General features: G+C 45.4%; 1 protein-coding gene and 1 long non-coding RNA gene across 5 annotated transcripts; both read right to left on the bottom strand.

The window, feature by feature from the left end:
* Positions 1-1,252: 1,252 nt before the first annotated feature.
* LOC110535385 (MAP7 domain-containing protein 2) lies at positions 1,253-11,875 on the bottom strand. 4 transcript variants are annotated; one of them, XM_021620357.2, is made up of 13 exons: positions 11,373-11,875; positions 9,822-9,911; positions 8,532-8,621; positions 8,234-8,352; positions 8,026-8,147; positions 6,425-6,621; positions 6,045-6,183; positions 4,969-5,149; positions 4,554-4,658; positions 4,415-4,472; positions 4,037-4,181; positions 3,676-3,965; positions 1,253-3,534 (listed from the first exon to the last, which is right to left on the bottom strand). In XM_021620357.2, the coding sequence occupies exons 1-12, from the start codon at positions 11,608-11,610 to the stop codon at positions 3,683-3,685; spliced, it is 1,767 nt and encodes a 588-aa protein (XP_021476032.2). In that variant the 5' UTR covers positions 11,611-11,875; the 3' UTR covers positions 1,253-3,534; positions 3,676-3,682. The 4 variants fall into 4 exon arrangements, with proteins under 4 accessions (XP_021476032.2, XP_021476035.2, XP_021476037.2 ...); XM_021620360.2 differs by having other exon boundaries at positions 8,234-8,328; XM_021620362.2 differs by lacking the exon at positions 9,822-9,911.
* Positions 11,876-12,658: 783 nt separating this feature from the next.
* Positions 12,659-17,470, bottom strand: LOC110535386. The gene is made up of 3 exons (XR_002475246.2): positions 17,271-17,470; positions 14,936-15,037; positions 12,659-13,626 (listed from the first exon to the last, which is right to left on the bottom strand). It is a non-coding gene; the product is annotated as an uncharacterized LOC110535386 (long non-coding RNA).
* Positions 17,471-18,939: the final 1,469 nt, after the last annotated feature.

Genomic DNA, 18,939 nt, shown 5'->3' with positions numbered 1-18,939 from the left:
GGCCCAGGGGCATGTAATAGCGGAACATTCACTGACAGGATTTCTTGCAAAGCCTCGGCTGTGAAATCATGATGACCCCAAAAACGTTAATCTGCATTCACAACGATTCCAATTTTTGCAGACTTCTTATTCGCTTGTGCTGTAGTTTACGACCATTGCGACAAATAATACAGAGGCACGTGATCAATGACGTCCAAAACGTCTTATTTCAAGTCACCTTTGCACACAAAACATCAATTACGTTTTTCAAGTAATTGTTTCAGAGGCCGTTTTTTCCATCACGCAAAGTGCTCGTGTGCAGGCATTATCCGCGCTTTTAAACCGGATCTAGAAAGATGGCAACAGCCAGAAACGCTGTATGCGAATGTGAGTAGATTACATTGAAAACAACGTGCTCATAACTCCAAAAACATCAACAGCACATCTGCCTTTGACACTGGAAGTAAGCGTGAATGTTTCCAGAAACTCTATGCAAGTTGTTTCTTCATAGCCCAAGACTAGGGGTGTACTCATTACAGAAACCGTTTAAGAAGCAAAGAGCAAAACAATAGTTTTTATTGGACCAATTCTGGTAGGGCCTGTCCGATTTCTTTCACTTTCCTTCTGTTAAATAAACATTTTCCAACAGAATCAGGCAGAATGAATACACGCTAGGTGTGTCCCATAGAGATACTTTACCTAGAAATAACCTGTTTTTGCATGGACATTGCCATTGAGGGCTTCCACCATTTTGTAAAGTAGTCAACTGGGGGTGGTGATTCCTATGGGTTGGGAGGGATCAGCCAATGATCAGAGCTTTTTCTTCAAATTGGGTTAACTGGTTTGAACATGGCTTTAAGCTATATCACTGCCAATCTAGTGGCCACAGTCAATTAATGACACACACTATTTGGTCCAGCGCTGCAGGTGGCGGTAAATCACCATTATAAGCTTTATGCTTTTTTCCAAACACAATCGAAGAAGAAAATGTACTGGAGATGGCCTCAATGGCGCTGCCCGTGCTCTCACAGATGTAATAATGGGACCGATACAAAGATGAGTCGTCTAACTAAGTCTATGGTGTGTCCCGTACAATTTCGAAATAAACCTCACGGTAAAATAATTTATTTTTCACAAGACATATTTCCTTACATTACTGTATTCTATATCTCATATCTTTATAAATATGTTTTATATCAAGGTGTACCATGTGAGACGGACCAATGCAGAGGTATCTGTTTGTGCCATTGGTTGATAAACAAAGTCCCAAACATGGCTTGATGATGTTTTATTGTTGTTTTTCAGCAGTTAGAACCATGCACCACATCTACAGTTATATATTCCGCCAAGCTGCAGTGACATCTGTGTTAAGTGACTTTTAGTGAATAACATTCTGACCTTAAGTCTTAAGTTTAACTACATTTTCCCTTAGGATACAATGAATGTTAACAGCCTCTGAACGCATGAGATAATGAACGAGTACAGGAAGAGAGATGGACGGAAATACATGTTAGCTAAATCAAGAGTCCAATGCACTGAAGATAGCAAAGATAAGTGGACATTCCAGGCCTTTGCCTACTCTAGTCCAGTAATTGAGATACAGCATCATTATTACAGCCATTAATGCACACAATTCAGAGTGTTCCCCCTCACAGGGTTAGCTGGGTCATGAGGAATGATTGACACCTTACACTGCCCTTCAGGGGGAACTGAAACAGAGATTGAATCAGCGAGGAGAGGGAGCGCACATGCTGAGCTACACCTTACCCCAGAGCAAAGCATAGGCAAGAGTTACAGTAAGACCTGAACCAGACAGTTACAGTACAGCGAGAATGTATGATTATAGAATTCACAGCAGTAGTAGACAGCAGACTGTGAATTGTCCTCTGTAGTGAGATAAATCTCCATGAGTTAAAGCCACAGTCATAGTGAATATAGCGGTTGCACACCAGAGTCTGTTACAGAGTTGACTGACTGAGTGAGTACACAGACTGGTGAGATACTGTAGGACAGGGTTCTCCAACTTTGGTGCTAGAGAACTACTGACCTGGCTATGCAGGCTTTTGTTTCAGCCCTGTCCCAAACCCGCTTGATTCAACTAATCACCGTCTTCAGTATGAACCATGATCAGTGGAATCAGGTGTGAACGAAAGCCTGCACACGCAGTAGCCCTCCAGGACTGCAGGTGAAGACCCCTGCTGTAGGTTGACTGGTAGTTGCAGCATAAACAGTCCAGTTCAGAGCAGAGGCAAGATAAGGAGAGCAGTGTTTCCAAAGCAGAGATTAGTGTTTTCAGAGCTGTTACACAACCACACCGTGCACACTAACTACACCACAGCTAGCGTACACACAGCGAGCCAAAAACACACGCCACATCTTTTCAATATCCCCCAACCCTGTAGATAGCTAAAAAATACGACACCATTCACAGTTTTCATTTGTTTTTGCAGAGATTATATTCAGAGATGCTCCAGTCTTCCACATGTGTTTTGATGCACCACTGTGGAGCGGTGGTGGACAAAAGCATATCAACTGAGGCCAGACCTTTGTCTTACTATATCATCCACATCTGTAGATGAGTAGGTTTCTCCAGTTGCAGGAGGTTAACATATCTAGACTGGCTAGCTGAGTTCTAAGTACCAATAGTAGTCGAATAGACTCCTGAGTTCTGGCAAACAGTAGTCCAGCACATCAGTGGTGGTGGGATATAACCTTCCACCACTAGAAACACTGACAGACAGAAACTCCAAACAAAGTCGTTACAACCTGACGTTCTAACGACTGTTGCCACTAACCACTGATACAGGGTCAGACTATATTTTAATCTCCCCAATAGTTAAAGTCATTGAGGGTTAGAAAGATCTGATCCTAGATCTGTGGTTAGGGGCAACTTCTACCTAGAGCTAGTTAACAGCTGTGTGACTATAGTATATACAGGAGGAGGAGAGGTGTTCTCCAATGAAGTTGCTACAGGGTCACATGATCAGTGTTAACCACATAATTAATGCTACAGGAGGATAACACAACCATACTATTACGTCATCCTCCTCTCAACACTGACACACCTTTATGCACAATATCATACAGCCAGGACACAGAGAAAAAGCTTTACTTTACCGGGAGAGTATTAACCATGTGTGTACATGTCAGTGTGTGTGAAGGGGGAATTCAGCGGTAGATATGTTGAGGAGGTTGGTGGCACCTTAATTGGGGAGAATGGCTCATGGTAATGACTGGAACGGCATTAGTGGAATGGTACCGAATACGTCAGGCACATGGTTTCAAGGTGTTTGATGCCATTCCATTTGTGCCGTTCCCGGACATTATTATGAGCCGTCCTCCCCTCAGCAGCCTCCTGTGGTTGAGTTGTATAGATGAGGGCGAGCCATACATTGAGCGGTTGTTGTTCTCTGTGGAAGCCGGGGGTGCATGGTGAGGGCGGAGGTGCAAGGAGCTGGTCTCTCTCTGATGGGGGGAAGCAGGAGGAGAGGAGAGACCCCCTTGCTGCTCCTAGCTCCTCTTTGCACCCAACAGCTAGTTGTCCTACCCAACGCCCTGGAGGAAGAGGAGAATAAATATTAGAGCAGAGCTGTATAGTGTGTGTTCGTTTGTGAGTTTTTAAAATGTAACCAGGCAAGTCAGTTTAGAACAAATTCTTATTTACAATGACGGCCTTCCCCGGGCCAAACCCGTTACCTGGTTACTAGATGTCCAGTTTGCCAGAGCTGAGGCTGTGGAGAAGTTGGGCGGAGCTTGGGGAGGAGCTAGTGAAGGAGGAGGGGTTATAATCCTGTATCAGCAGGTTCTTGTTGAGGTCTCCCAGGGCTGCAGCACTGCCGGCCTGCAGCATGGGGTAAAGGGACGTTTCTGGCTGGGCGGTGAGATCCAGGAGGTGCTCAAGGGTTTGGGTGTTACTCATGCTGTTTAACCCATCGCTGATGGGAGAGAACTCTTGAACGCTACCCAACTCATCCCTGGACACTGGACTGGGAAGACACACAGTATGAAAAATGAGTGTTAAGAATTGGGGACCTGTGTGTGTGTGCGTGCAGCTCACCTGACGTCCATAGACTGCACCCCGTCAGACAGCTCGTCCCCTCCACAGCTCTTACTCTCCAGGGGTCCCAGCGTGATGATGGGGGACTCGTCCTGATCCAACTCCCTGACATGTCCTGCCTGGCCCCCGTTCACCTCACACACACCTGAGAGAGAGGAGGGGGTTAGACACACCATATTAATAGTAGCTTAAAACCTTAATGCATTAATGGTCAAGAGTCATATATACTGTAAGGCAAACAATACAACCCAACATACCCCCCTCTCCACCACATGGGGGAGCTGTAACCCTGGCCGGTTCACTGTCTGCTGAGTCACCCTGCAGACAGTACACCCTGTGTATGTGTGTGTGTGTGCGCACGCTCTTGTTTGTATATACCTGGGCATAAGGAGTCCGTCTCACTCTTACGTGTCCTCTTCATGATCTCCTCAATCCGCTGTGGACACACACACACACAGGAGTTTAGGAAAACAGCTTAAATGGCAGCGTTCGGGGGAGGGGGGGTAGGTGTGCTAACCTTCTTCCTCTGCAGTCTCTCCTGCTCCTCCTGTACCTGCAACAGTTCTCTCTCCTGCCTCTTCCTATCTGTCTCCCTGTGAGCACGCAGACACGCCTCCTCTCTCTGCACACAAACACAAGCAAAACATTAATGCCCTGAACTGATAAGAACTAAGGAAGCTGTGGGTCAGACATAATGTGGGGTCAGATTGCATGAGATCAGCAGAAGTAGGGAGGTTATTCAAGGCTAAAAGCATAATGTAGCAGACAGACCAATATATATAAACCACATGGATTTGAAACTGCTAGCAACATGGCCTTGGAGATCTATATTTTTTTATTGACTATCTGTCATTAGACATCTTAGACAGGCCTACATGCTGCAGTAATGCCTCTTTGGTTTGACATTTAACCCCTGAGACTTAACCCCTGACCTCTCGGTCCAGCTGATCCTGCATGTCTTTCCAACGTCTCTCCTTTGTCCTTCTCTCCTCGTCCTCTCTGGTCTTCCTCTCCTCCTCCCATCTCTCTCTCTCCTCCTCCGCTTGTTGTGCCTCTCTTGCCTGCCGCTCCAGTGCCTCCTGCTCTCTCCTCTGCTCCTCCTCCGCTCTCAGCCTACACACACACACACACTCAGTGAGAAAACGCACACACCTTATACACTCTAAATACCCACATCCTTCTTGCCAGACGCTCTATACCAAGGATCATCAACTAAATTCAGCTGCGGGACGATTTCTTTCTGGAGTGGATGGTCAGGGGGCCGGAACATCATTTCAAATCATGTGTTGTCTGCAAATTGGCCACAAGATATAATATCTGGCTAAAACATATTCATTTCAAGCCTTGCTTACATTTATATACAATCACATATATATTTCTATTATGCGTTGAAATATTTTGGAACATTTTTCCAAAATTACAATCACTTGGAGATGATTTGCTGGGGTTTTGACATTCTTTAATGTCCTACAAAAAAAAAAAAAATAGTTTGTTTGCTTTTTTGCTCAGAAAACATTGGGAGGCAAATAAAATCACCCGCGGCCTAAATTCAGGCCACCAATTGGGGAACACTGCTCCACATGGGCTTCTCGAGTGACGCAGCGGTCTAAGGCACTGCATCGCAGTGTTTGAGGCGTAACTACAGACCCGGGTTCGATCCCAGGCTGTGTCACAGCCGGCCATGAGCGGGACGCCCATGATGCGACGCACAATTGGCCCAGCGTTTCCCAGGTTAGGGGAGGGTTTGGCGGCCGGGATTTCCTTGTTCCATTGCACTCTAGCGACTCCTTCCGGGTTAAGCGAGCAGTGTGTCAAGTGCGAGCAGTATGTCAAGAAGCAGTGCGGCTTGGCAGGGTTTTGTTTCGGAGAACGCGTGGCTCTCGAAATTCGCCTCTCCCAAGTCCGTAGGGGAGTTGCAGCGATGGGACAAGACTATAACTACCAATTGGATATCACGAAAATTGGGGAGAACAAAAATAAAATAAAAATACTCCACACACACACACACCTCTCCTCCTCCTGTCGTAGTTTGTCCTCCTGTTCTTTCTGTATTCTGGCCAGACGACGCCTCTCAGCCAACAGCCTAGAAGCCTCCTCCGCATCCATTGTCCCGGCAACGTTCCTGCCTGTGGGCGTACCTGGAGACTCTGACAGGAGAAGGAGGGAAGCAGTGGGGGAGAGAGACAGAGATGACTTGGGGTACAGCAGACACTGATGAAAGCAGTTCTCTGAAGCGTTCTGTTCTCTCGTCTAGGGTGGCTCAGGTTACAGACCTCTCTCTCCATCCACCTCTCTCTCCTCTCAAGGGCAGAGCATATCAGTAGTGAATTCTGAGCTCACTGATCATCTCTCTAACTGCTCAAACACGCACGCACACACACACCTTACCTGCCGCAAGGTCTCTGCTGGAGGACTTGGAGGTCTTCTTCTCTGGTGTGTCCAGCTTAGAGGACTTCCTCTCTAGGTTTCCATGACCCCTGGCCTCCTGGTTGCCCTCAGTTATCGGGGTTCGCTGGCGGAGGGGGGAGGGAGGATACTGTCCTGGAGAGCAGGGGGACTGGGCGCGACTCTTAGTTGACCTCACCCTGTAATAACAATCAACTTTCATTCAGTGGTGAGTATTCATGGGTGCCAAGGGAAGCCAGGCTTCCCCAAATATTTCACCAATAAAAACAATACATTTCGATTCTGAATCTCACCGGAGAAATCATCCAAGTGAGGGAAACAGTGCCCCTCTGTCTCAGTATGTATAGCCCATGTATCTGATGCTGTCTGGACCAAAAGAGTATAACATGTTGCTGCAGTAGCATTTGATTGATTGATGCCTTCCTTGATAAAAAACATTAGAAAATAGCCAATCAGCATTGAGCTGAGCTCAACTGTGGGTTGTCCTGGTGCAGAAAAACACCCCAAGGGAGGCCAGTGTGAATTTGGCTTCACACCAATCCTAAGCAAAACTTCCTAAGCAAAACGTCATTTTCAATGTGTTTCTGGTCTGCTTGTGTTGATGTCCTGCAGTAGCTAGCTTGCTAAATCGTCCCTTTCCTAAGCCATGGATGGAGATGTGGATTTGGATTGTGGTTTTGACTTAATCCTTTGTACAGGCCAATGATTATGACGGTGATTCTGATCTAACCATAAATGAACATGTTGTGCCACTGGCCTGACGATTGAAGTTCAATATGTAGCCTAGTAGACTAACTAGCTAGCTAACTTAGCTGGTTCATTGTTGCCCATGCCAGGAAGTTAGGCTAGCAAATATTTTAGCTAGGTAGCCTATGAAAACAAAAACTAAAAGTATACTGTATGACAGAGCCATAGAACATAGACCGTTTTGCCAACACACGTGTGCATACACACGGACAGAAATCATTACCATGGACAGCCACATGATATTTAGAAACATTGTTTGGACAAAATTGTTTTTGGTATTTTTAAGTTTGTTTTCAGTGTATTAAACTAAGCATATATAGCCTTGTTGATGTTTAAATTTAAATTGTGCTGGAATAGTGGAGGCAGTGCTCCTGTTGTCTTCTTGCTGACTTGCGGTAACTCTGTGGTTCTAAATCAGTAGTTGTTTAGTAAACTGTCGGAAACATTAACATGCTTGACCATGCTGCAGGTCATATAACTGTTTGTTTCATGCATTATTTGCTTTGTGGACGTCACCGGACAGATGTTGCTCTCTGGTTTTTGATGAAACAAACATATGTGTAGTTGACTTGTCTTTTTGCTGTGACGACCTTATTGTATATCATGGTGGCGTATGAACAAATAACACAATTATCACAATATAGGTTGTATTATGGCTTTTTTTACTGGCTTGGCTTGCTCAGGGATTTTACCCAAGAACCCTTACTGCTTTAATTGAACCTTTCATACAACCTTGCAGTACTTAACAATAAGCACAATAACAAGGTCAGCAATGGCCCACAACACTCCCACAATGTTCAGATAACCTATGTGTGTGCAACTGCACATTTCTGTACCTTTTGGGCGTGCCCAGTCCTTTGCTCTGGGCTCTGGGGGAGGAGCTTCGGGTCGGAGTGGTTGGAGATTCAAGGCGTCTCATTGAAGAGTCAGTCAGACAGGGGGCGGGGCCTCTCTCTGTCTAAAAACACAACAGAAGAAGTCAGGTTTTGCTCAGAATTCTAATGTGGTAATATAAATGCATGTACAAACACACATGGTACCGACTGTGGGTGTTTTGGGGGTCTTGTCCTCCGGGGGCCCATTACTGGTCTTCCTGGAGGGGGAACCTTTGTAGGCCGGCCGCTGGGGGCTTGGGGACGCTAAACGAGGGGACACACCACACACTGCATAGTCATAGGGCAAACAAAGAGACGGACAACGAAGAAACACACCAACAGAGGGGTGCAGAGAAATACATAAAAGAGAGTCATATTATATACTGTTGCTTGGCAACACTAGACACACGTCCTCATGAATCGACTCACACACACACGCACAGACACACGCGGGCGCACACACACACCTCTATCTGGTGAGTGCAGGGAGGCTGAAGAGTTGGAGAGCCGTTTGGTGATTGGCTGGTCCGAGGAGGGCGGTGTCAGGAAGTCACACACTGCAGCGAGATGCATGATGGGAGAAAGAGTCAGACGTTCCACCCCATAGGGACATGAAGAGGTACAAGTCATCTTTAACCACTAATACTGAATTCACATTATCTACCCTCATCCTTGATGTGTGAACTCATTCACTTCCGCTCATGGGGAAGGTTAGGAATGGGCTGAAATATGGTGGAAAGTCTTAATTGCTTACACCAATCTTCACGAGAGAGAGATGAGTGCACACTTCAGGGAGGTAGGTAGAGAAAATAGCTAAGGTCAGATATGTCTATCTGTGATTAGGGCCAACTTGTACCTGGTGCAACAGTGACACAAATCACATTACACACAAATACGAGACACACAACACGCTTTACAAACACATACCACCAGAACACTCCAACTAAAATGTCACTCTGGTTAGTGAACAGACCATTCAACCAATAAATCACAACACACTCACTATCTAAAACACACAACTACGCCACAAATTCACACACACCAAACCATCAATCCCACCAAACACACACTGATTGGGCTTCAGTTTGACTTCAGTCTTGTATATTAAGAGACTAATGCATGTTCCATATTTACATGGATAAACAAGGATACACAGACCGTCTAGCACAAAGGAGAGAGGAGGGTTTTAACCAGACTGCTGCATATCCTATAAAGTGTGTGTGTTTGGTTAGACTGCTACAGGGGCAGTCTGCTACAGATCCTGATTGGGGGGGGGGGGGTAGTTGGACCCCCTACTGTGAACACTGTGCATCACCAAGCATCGCCATAGGCCAGACAGACAGGAAGTACATCAACTTTTTGTTCTGATTGGGCAAGGATTGGGGGCTGACGGACCCCAAAGACCAAAGGGAGACAACAAACACACACACACACACACACATTTACTTGATGTGTGGGGAACACAACCATAACCATATTCACAAACACTCCCATGCAGGAAGGCAGCAGAACTCACTGCAAAACACATAGCATACCAATGAAATGGGACATAGGCTACTTGGGCCAAAATATACAAAAATGTGAATACGGACAATAGAATACAATGTAATATTTTATTGCCCAGAAGGGGGAATAACGGTCTTGCACTGGCAACACAAAGCACAACATGCATGCAGCCACACAACAACAGCACATGTACGGTATATACACACACATGCAGGCAGCGGATCACACTAAGGGTGTCAGGTGGTCTGTACCGTTCCTGGATTGGTTGGGGCTGGCAGCGGAGGCGGGATGATGAGGCAGAGCTGAGCCAATAGCATGAGAGGGTGGGGTCTTAGAGTGACCTGGTAGCAGGTGTGTCAGAGCGGAGAAAGCAAAGCGTTACACACACACCCGAGTGTTGAATTTATACTCACTTATGTACTGCGTACCCAAACCTACGTGGAGCATTTGTATACACGCACAGACCTATGAGTCTCTGACACACGCACCCGGTGCACTGCAGTCAGACTGGAGCTGTGTAATCTAATACCCTGCATGATGCAGCATCAACTGATCTCAGTTCAGATCTACTGTCCATCCACTGGTTATCACCCCAGTGAAATATAGTCATGTTTTGATCAGTAATTGAAGAAGAATAGAATGGGTGCTGATACTCCAGGCTTTACCAGCGTTTGTACTCTAGAGACGCTATTCTGTAGGATTCTATAAGGTATTGTTGAAGAATGTGGTAGCCTGTGTATTCTATAAGAGGGGCCGATTCTCCACTTCATCCTAGGCCTGATGGGGTGTGTGAATAATTGATTGCATTATGAATGCGTCACAGAGTCTGGTTACTGCTCCAGTACTGCTCACTGATGGGAGCGTCATCGCTGAAAACAAATAAACGCACGCACGCACTCACACACTCACACACTCACACACTCACACACATACCATGAAAATACACAGATAAAGATACAAATGCAATTGCAAATCCTATAATCCCCTTAGCCTTAACAGTGCCATAACATCAGGCCTACACATATGACAAGGGGTGTGTGTGGAGAGACAAAGAGAGACAGACACTAATGCAACAATGGATGTTTACATACGCAGTAAATATAGTGTCAATGTGTGTGTGTGTGGTTAGATACGTATTTCAGGCCCCTCCCAGGAATCAGGCCTGTTTCCCAACGCACGCAAACACACACACACTACTGAGGGAGTGTAGCAGCATTTCACAGAAACAGAGATATACCCAACACACACAGGATTCCTCGGCTAAACTCACACCTGTAACAGCAGGGTAAACGACAGTGACACAGACAGAATTCTCTTATCATCACAGAGTGATGTTATGAGCCATAATACTATGGGCCCACACACACACACAGCAGCCTCTCCCAAGCTGATGAGTTTAAGACAAAGCGTTGTCCTCCCCTGCATTGCAGCCTCCACACCCTTTTCCTCTTTCTGTCCTCCCCCTCTGGTCTCTGTCCTCCCTCTCTCACCCCTCGTTTCTCTCCTTATTGTCCTTTATCTCTCATTCACCTGCCCCCATTATCTTTATCTTCATCCATCCCTCCCCTCTCTTCTCTAGTTTCCTTTTCCGTGTAGCTGTCCTAAACTGTCCTCACCCTTTCCCCCATCCTGAACACATCCCATCAACCCCTCTCCTTTCTTCCTTTGTCCCCCCTCACACACACGTCATCCCATACCTCCTAAACCTCCATACCTCCTGTCAATCTCTCCCCTCCCCCTCCCGGTCTCTCCCTCCGGTTTGACTCCCATGCCCCCACCCTCCTCCTCCCCAGTGTACTCACCCTCTCCCCCTCCAGGCGGTCCTCCCCAGGTCCAGCGTTTAGGCCTGTTCTCCATAGAGTCTCTGCTGTCCTCCCCCATCGGTCTCTCCCTCTCTCCCCCTCTCTCCCGTCTTCTCACCAAGGCCTCCAGTCTCTCCTGTTCGTTACGTTCCAAAACGGGGAAAAATAGACACTCTCTCACAGAGCCGTCGCTACGGCGACGAACACCCGGTGATGCACATGGAGACGGCTGCGCCATGGTTACCAGAGCAACTGCAGCCTCGCCACTTTTTCTCTCTTCCAAGTGTGTCAGTTCGTTCAATCACTCACACTGTATGCTGCTCACTGATAAATATACCAGAGTCTCAGACTCGCTATCTATCCCTCTCTATCTATCCCTGTCTCCACCGGTGTCTGCCGCTCCCTCTAGGTAGCTCTGTTTCTCTCTCTCTCTTGCTCTGTCACTCTCTCTCCCTCCCCTCACTTGTTCACTCCACCCTTTCTCTCTCTGCTCACCTCTTTCTCCCTAGATTCTCTCTCCTTCCCCTCCCTTTTTTCTCTCTCTTCCCACTCCCCTTTTGCCCCCCCCCCCCCCCACCCCCCCCCCCCCCCCCCCCCCCCCCCCCTTAATAACTGATTCTATTTGAGGAAGCATTTAGCCAGCTAGAGGGACAACATATAACCTCTACTCCGTTCCCCTCTGTTGACGACACCCAACTGAGTGCACACAGACACGTCATAGGGACATATTCACACACAGAGGGTACTCTATGGTACTGACACAGGTTGCATTTGTCACATTGCAGATGCTCTTTTTTCCTTTGTTTTCTCCACTCTCTTCCTTTGTTTTCTCCACTCTTTTCCTTTGTATTCTCCACTCACTCCCTCCTTTCCTCCAACCCTCCCTCCATCGTTCCATCTATCCCTCCTTCCTTCTTCATCTGCTCAGTGACTGTATTTCTCTGCTGGGTTAACTCCTGCATGTCTGAGCTACTGAGATCTACAGCAGAGAGAGAGAGAGAGACAGAGGCTCTGATGTCATTTACCAGAGACAGACACACACACCCACTCTCATTTCAATCAATCTCCTATACATATTTCAATTCACATGCATTGCATGAGCTGCTATAAATCTTCTGTATAAGTTGTTGGGTATCTTAAGTATGTTGGGGAAAGGCTGCAGTATTCTCTGTGAGGAAGGGAAAGCCCCACCTCAGATTGGGAGAGAAAGAGGGACTCACACACACCACTGCAGGAGAGGAGAAGGGGAGGAGGGAGGGATGGGTGAGGGGGATGAAGATCAATAAGAGAGAAGAAAAGAGAGAGATAGCGATAAAGAGATCCAGAGAGATAGAGGGAAGCCGAGGGTGGGGGAGAGGGAGAAAGAGGCAGAGGGGGAGGAGAGGTAGAGAGAGAGAGTCATCTGAGGTGATAGCGGACAATATCGCTACGGCAACCCAGAACCCGACCGGTGCCAGGACTAAAATAGAACCTCCACAGAGTTCTACAGCAGAACACACACACACCTAAATAACCAGAGACAGAGTTCTACAGCAGAACACACACACACCTAAATAACCAGAGACAGAGTTCTACAGCAGAACACACACACGCCTAAATAACCAGAGACAGATTAATCAACAGTGTTTTTTATCAATACATTAACTCATATTGTTTGCATATCTAATTGATAATTCTGCAGTAATAAACCAACATCAATTCTATAGGCTAAAACTGGCCTCATATCCTATCACATCCTATTGTATCATATGGAAACTCTATCTGGTCCTACACATAATCAAATATTCATATCCATGTGCGTGTGACAGATATATATCATGTATTGTCTGATTCCAGGAAATGACACATGATACGTCAACGATGACATCATGGTGCAGCCACAGAGACCGCCCAATCATTAATCTATTAACATAAACGGGAGAGTCTGTCTGCAATGATGGGCTGTCTCCCAATCAATTTCAAATCATCAGTTGAGATGTTCACCATTAAAGCACATCTAATCTAACCCAACAGGCAGACCATACTCAACCCAAATCAGAGAGAGAGCGAGAGAGAGGTAAACAGGGTGTGGGGGAGTTGGAAGGAGTCGTTGAGGACAAAAAAAACGAGGGTGCATAGTAGTTTGACCTCTGACCTTCTCCTCCTCTTCCTACTGTTGTCTCCTCTCCTCTCTTTTTTTCTGCTCCTCCATCCTCCTCCCTCCGAAAAACGCTCCAGCTGCTGCTCTTTATCACACAGGAACTCTCCTAGGTCTCTACACACACAGTTCATATTGGTTTATTGAATGTGTGTGTGACTCATACCCTGACTCTTCTCTGTCTCCTCCCTCTCACTAGCTGCACTCTGTCCATCCGCGGTGACCCTTACACACGAGGACGAGAGAAGATGGAGAGTCAGTGAGCACATAGAAGGCAATTATGAACCGAAGAGAAACTCAGAGCATGTGTTTCATACTTATTTAACATCAGTGGAGAGGTTGAAGTATACTGTTGCTGAATGAACAACGAACTACAGTAGATCAGCCAGTATTAGAGGTAGCTACACAGACGCGGATAGCATTTTAGTCCAGGAGTAGGTAGCTTAGCTTGGTCTCTGTTAAGAAACAGATAAGTATGATGCTACAGGTGGCTTACTTGCTGGACAGTTGCGATTGGACGACAGGCGAGAAGGGGACATGTGCCCATTGGTGAGTGGCCTTGTCCTGGTGATGTAAGGCGGGGTCATGACTGCTCATTGGAGGGTAGAATCAGTACCACACTTGACACACACACACAGAGGCCAGAGCTAATGCTTAGGCTTTTGCTCAGTGGGCTCACACAGTCGATCTTTACACACGCATGTGACAAGGGTACGATTCCATAGAAATATATTTTCTAAGTTTGATTTCCGGTCAGTAAGACATCAAATTTCCCTAGATGATTCCTGACCCTGTCTGTGTGTAAGGGGGAAGAGACACACATCCAGCTGACCTGGGGGTCATCCATCCATGTCAGGGTCAGACAGACAGCTCTATAAACCTGCTGTCAATCTGTTGTAGCTAGAGGTCAGAGGTCAGGGCATTGTGTGTGGTTTATGTCTACCTATCTGAAACACTGTTAATCAACATATAAACTACGAAACAAGAGGAGCTGGAGGGTCTTGTCTATGCTCAAACACACACATACAGAGAGATGCACACTTACTATATATGCAGACTATATGCACACAGCACGCAATGAGCTAGTGTTTTTTTTACTTTCATAAGATATGTAAATGCATGCAGAGTCAGATCTGCCCCACAGCTTATGGTAAGAGATAACTCACACACTTTTAACATCAAGACATCCAAACATTTGCTAAACACTACCTGTGTCAGGTGAGTTATAGTAACATTCTCTAGTCACAAACATACCGATGCTTTAATCAATACAGACATATTTCATTTCAATTTAAAGCATTTAGGCTACAGCACAAGAAGAGCAATTTAATAGAGAAAAAAAGTATCCCCTAATAATATTGTTATCCCAAGACTAGTCTCAAAACACCCGCCTGTAACTCCTGAGCCCTCAACATCATCATCTCACCTCGTGCTGAGCACCGGGTGTGACTGTGGTCATCTCTGTTCCCTCCACTCCTGTCCCTGTGTCTGTTCCTGTGTTTGGATGCCTCCTGATTCCTGCCGGCCGCTGCAGAACAGCAGTAACAAATCAAATCAGCCTGAATACGACTGCAGCAAAACCGTACAGAGAGAGATACATGGCAGAGAAACAGAGTTGGAGAGTGGAGGGATGCCAAAAAGAGAGACACCAACAGGAGAAGTTAATATTTGACTGTCTTCGAATGGAATTGAAGTCCTGCCATCTGATGAACTTGACCTCTTTTTATTTTTAATTAGCTTATTTTTGCTAATGACAGTTTAATCCATATTGGCTTGGTTTGTCTATGAGTTTAAGTCACAGAAGAGCACACGTACCAGGCATGCACCCGAAAGCACTGCATTACGTCATTATTTACATCAGAGTGTACGCATGTCTGGTCAGTGGTCTGTCTCTCTCTCACACACACACACACACACACACACACACACACACACACACACACACACACACACACACACACACACACACACACACACACACACACACACACACACACACACACACACACAGCCTTTATTCATAGACTAAAAATAGAGCTGAGGAAACATCAAATAACAACAAGCTGTTAGAATCAGCAGAAGGGTCTATGATAAAGATGTTGGGGAAAATACTCCCACAATGGAGAACATTAAAAGGGTTGAGAGAGACCAACTGACAAGAAAGAAGCCAAAGGGCAAACAGGCTTTAGGCCCTGGTGTAGAGCTAGAGAGAATGGTGCAATTGTGGCCCACGATTTGGGGAGTTCCTGCATGTAGGCATTCCTTCATCTGCAGGAATCCCTCTTTATACTTCTATTGTTCCATTTTTAAGCTAGTCAAGCAGGAGGTGGGGGTGTTCCAGTACAGTAGGTTGCATAATGTTGGATGCCAACTGCCGATAAACCCCACAGAATATGAAGAAGAGGCGAGGGCAACAACGGTAGAAAGTGTCCTCCCCCCGCCTGTCGGGCACCGTTTCCCCGCAGTTCTGTTAATGATGGTGAGAGCAGGCGGGAGCAAAGGACACGATCTACTGGTGTCTCCCGCTGTAGGCTAGCTAGCTAGCTAGCAGAATTCCTGTACCGGGGAGTCGGGGGCCTAAAACTCAGATAATACTTTTATTTCTCTTTTTACCAACATTCAAAAGTGTCACACAAGCATGAAGATGTAGTTCTCAAGGCAGGTATTCATGCAGGAACCAATGAGATGCTTGAGGCAGGGGGCGTTCATGAAGGAGCAGGAATGCTCCCAAGCAAAAACACCCCAATTGCAGCTGCAATCACACACTCCTGGGGCTAACGGCAAACAGGGGCCACATGCATGGTTATGCCTGCAGAGGCTGTTGAGGCACACAGTTTGGCTCCATAAAAATATTTATATTTTATATTTATGGAGCCCTGTGGTCGTTGGGAAAACGTGTAGCAATAGCCTGGGCTTAATGCACTAGATGTGTTTTTATATGTGACCATTGACTTATAATTACATTACCCAGGCTGGCTATTATAGTCCCTTATGTAGTCGTTTGGTCAAGGTGCTGCAATTGACCATTTCTGGGGTGGGATTAATTGAAATGCAATTTACAGGTTCTTTCAGACTTCCGTTTCACGCAGAAATCGGATTATCCCTTCTTTCCAATGTTTTAGGCTAATAATGGTCATGAAAACGCACACAACATTTTTTACCAAGGTCTGATTTCCTATAGAAAACGTGATGCGCAAGAGCTGCAGGGTATATGACACGGGCAGTAAATGGAAGCAACACCAATTAAAGGTTCACACATGCGCGTGTCAGATCCTATCTGTTGCCCTGGATAAAGAAAATGAGACAAGGCATCTGCCATTTTAAGAAAGGGTTTGTTCACGCTACATTTCTGAAGCAGAAATAGTATAAGATTGGGAGAGGTTAGAGTGAACAGATATCCAGCCGAGTAGGCCTACAGCTTGACTTAATTTGGCTCAGTATTGTGAAAAGTGTCAAATATGTATATTCTATTCTCTCCTGCTGCATCATCCCAACTCTGACCGTGACGAAAGGGTCCGCATACATAGGCTCTGTTTGCTCCTAGCATAACTCATTTTGCTCCTAGGCGAAGCGATATGGAACCCTGTTTGGGTCTTTGCGTGTCAAAAAAGATACGTCAAATAACACTATTTGACCAATCAGGACCTGAATGACTGCACGTCACATAATTTAACACGTTCATGATTTTTTACGTAGTTGTTACACATGTCACAGCGAATCACCGATATGTATGCTATGACGCTGGTAAAGTTTTGACGGACCTGCCGCACGAGCGCAGACACGTCTCCCCAAGCTTCTGGACAGTGCTGGTCATAAAAAAAGCCAGCTAGCTGATGGACGCAAACAATGTTCTTCCCCAAAAACAGTTTTAGCTAAATATCTAGCTAGGTGCCATCATCTAAAATACTCCTAATTATTAAGAAAGTTTGTATTTGATTAATGGTGGTCGGACCCACATATGTGAAGCTAGCCACAATAAGTATTACACACAGGCGGAATTTGCGGTTCACTTTCAAAATAAAAGTACCTCATTCAAAGTGATACAAATGAATACAAATAGTGGAATCATGACATAATGGAATAGATAATGCTAAACAAGTTTGGAATGTTCTTATATAAATTAAGCAAAAGACAATCATTTCTTAATTAGAAAAAAATCTGTTTAAATCAACTGGATGTATTAGACTTTAGAATTGCATTGGGGGCATACTTATTTCACTGTACAGCCTTACCTATGGATTGTGGATCAATGACATGGAGTGTCAGTCTACACAGTGACACCCACAGAACATTAACATCGTAGCTCTTATTGTGGGACATTGAAACCACTGAATTGAGCCACATTTGTATTGAACACTATTCCATAAGGAAAAACAATACAATGTGGATGTTTTGGAGCTTGATAACTCAAGGACTTTGGGGAAAAAAAGCACTTGGGTACTGAGTAGACTGATACCCCATTTCATTGATCCCCAATCCTTAGGTAAGGCTGTACAGTGCAATATGAATGTCAATACACACAATAGGCTGACTGGAGAGTTGATTTCACACAGTTACAGTCCTGCAATAAGAGCCAGGATACTAATATAAACACTTCACAGTTCTGTTCTGTGGGTTTCACCCAGTAGACTGATACCCCATTTCATTGCTCCACATTCCAACACTCCAAACTTGTTCAACATTATCTAGTCTAAATATGTCATGATTCCACCAATTGTAACCTTCTGCATCACTTTCAAATAGGGACTTTTATTTTGAAGACAAAACGCAAATTCCACTATTGTGGCTAATCATTATTGTGGCTAACTTCACAACACACATCCCGGTCTGGCCAAGCCATACTAGCCAGATGAAGAAAGCTGGCTGCTTATAACAGTTAGTTTTGGGCAACAGGGTTAAGTAGCTGGCTAGCCAGTTATTTCAATAGGAGAACAACAAGTGGCTACCTAGCTAATACTTACGCACATGGATTCCTAAATCATTGCTAAGAATATTGAAAATGACTGCAGTTTCTACTGGTCATTGTTTTCAGGCTGATTGCTTTTGTGCTAGCTAGGTACCATGCTAAAGCTACCTACCACAGAAGTTGCTAATAACATCTGTATCAAAGATATTTGCAAACATTTTTGATCCTGTTCATTTGATCTTGATCTAATGTCAAAACAAATATGTTTTCTCATTCGGTTTAACAAATAATACCTTATTACCAATGCAGTATTGTATATCTTTGATAGCGCTACTGATCGAAATGGTTTTTAATCATTTATTTTTAAATGTAACCTTTATTTAACTAGGCAAGTCAGTTAAGAACAAATAGTTATTTCAATGACGGCCTACCCTGGCCGACGCTGGGCCAATTGTTCGCTGCCCTATGGGACTCCCAATCACGGCAGGATGTGATGCAGCCTGGATTCGAACCAGGGACTACAG

Source organism: Oncorhynchus mykiss, chromosome 11 (assembly GCF_013265735.2).
Source record: "Oncorhynchus mykiss isolate Arlee chromosome 11, USDA_OmykA_1.1, whole genome shotgun sequence".
Lineage (NCBI taxonomy): Eukaryota > Metazoa > Chordata > Actinopteri > Salmoniformes > Salmonidae > Oncorhynchus > Oncorhynchus mykiss.
Note: the sequence above shows the minus strand (reverse complement) of the source record. Positions and strands in the feature narration are given on the sequence as shown.

Excerpts from the sequence above, each read along its gene's own strand:
- LOC110535385 (XM_021620357.2), bottom strand. The coding sequence starts at position 11,610 with ATGGCGCAGCCGTCTCCATGTGCATCACCGGGTGTTCGTCGCCGTAGC. Across the intron at positions 9,912-11,372 it reads ACCGCCTGGAGGGGGAGAGG|GTCACTCTAAGACCCCACCC; the intron begins GTGAGTACACTG and ends ACCTGCTACCAG. Across the intron at positions 6,622-8,025 it reads GGACTGGGCACGCCCAAAAG|GGTGAGGTCAACTAAGAGTC; the intron begins GTACAGAAATGT and ends TTGTTATTACAG.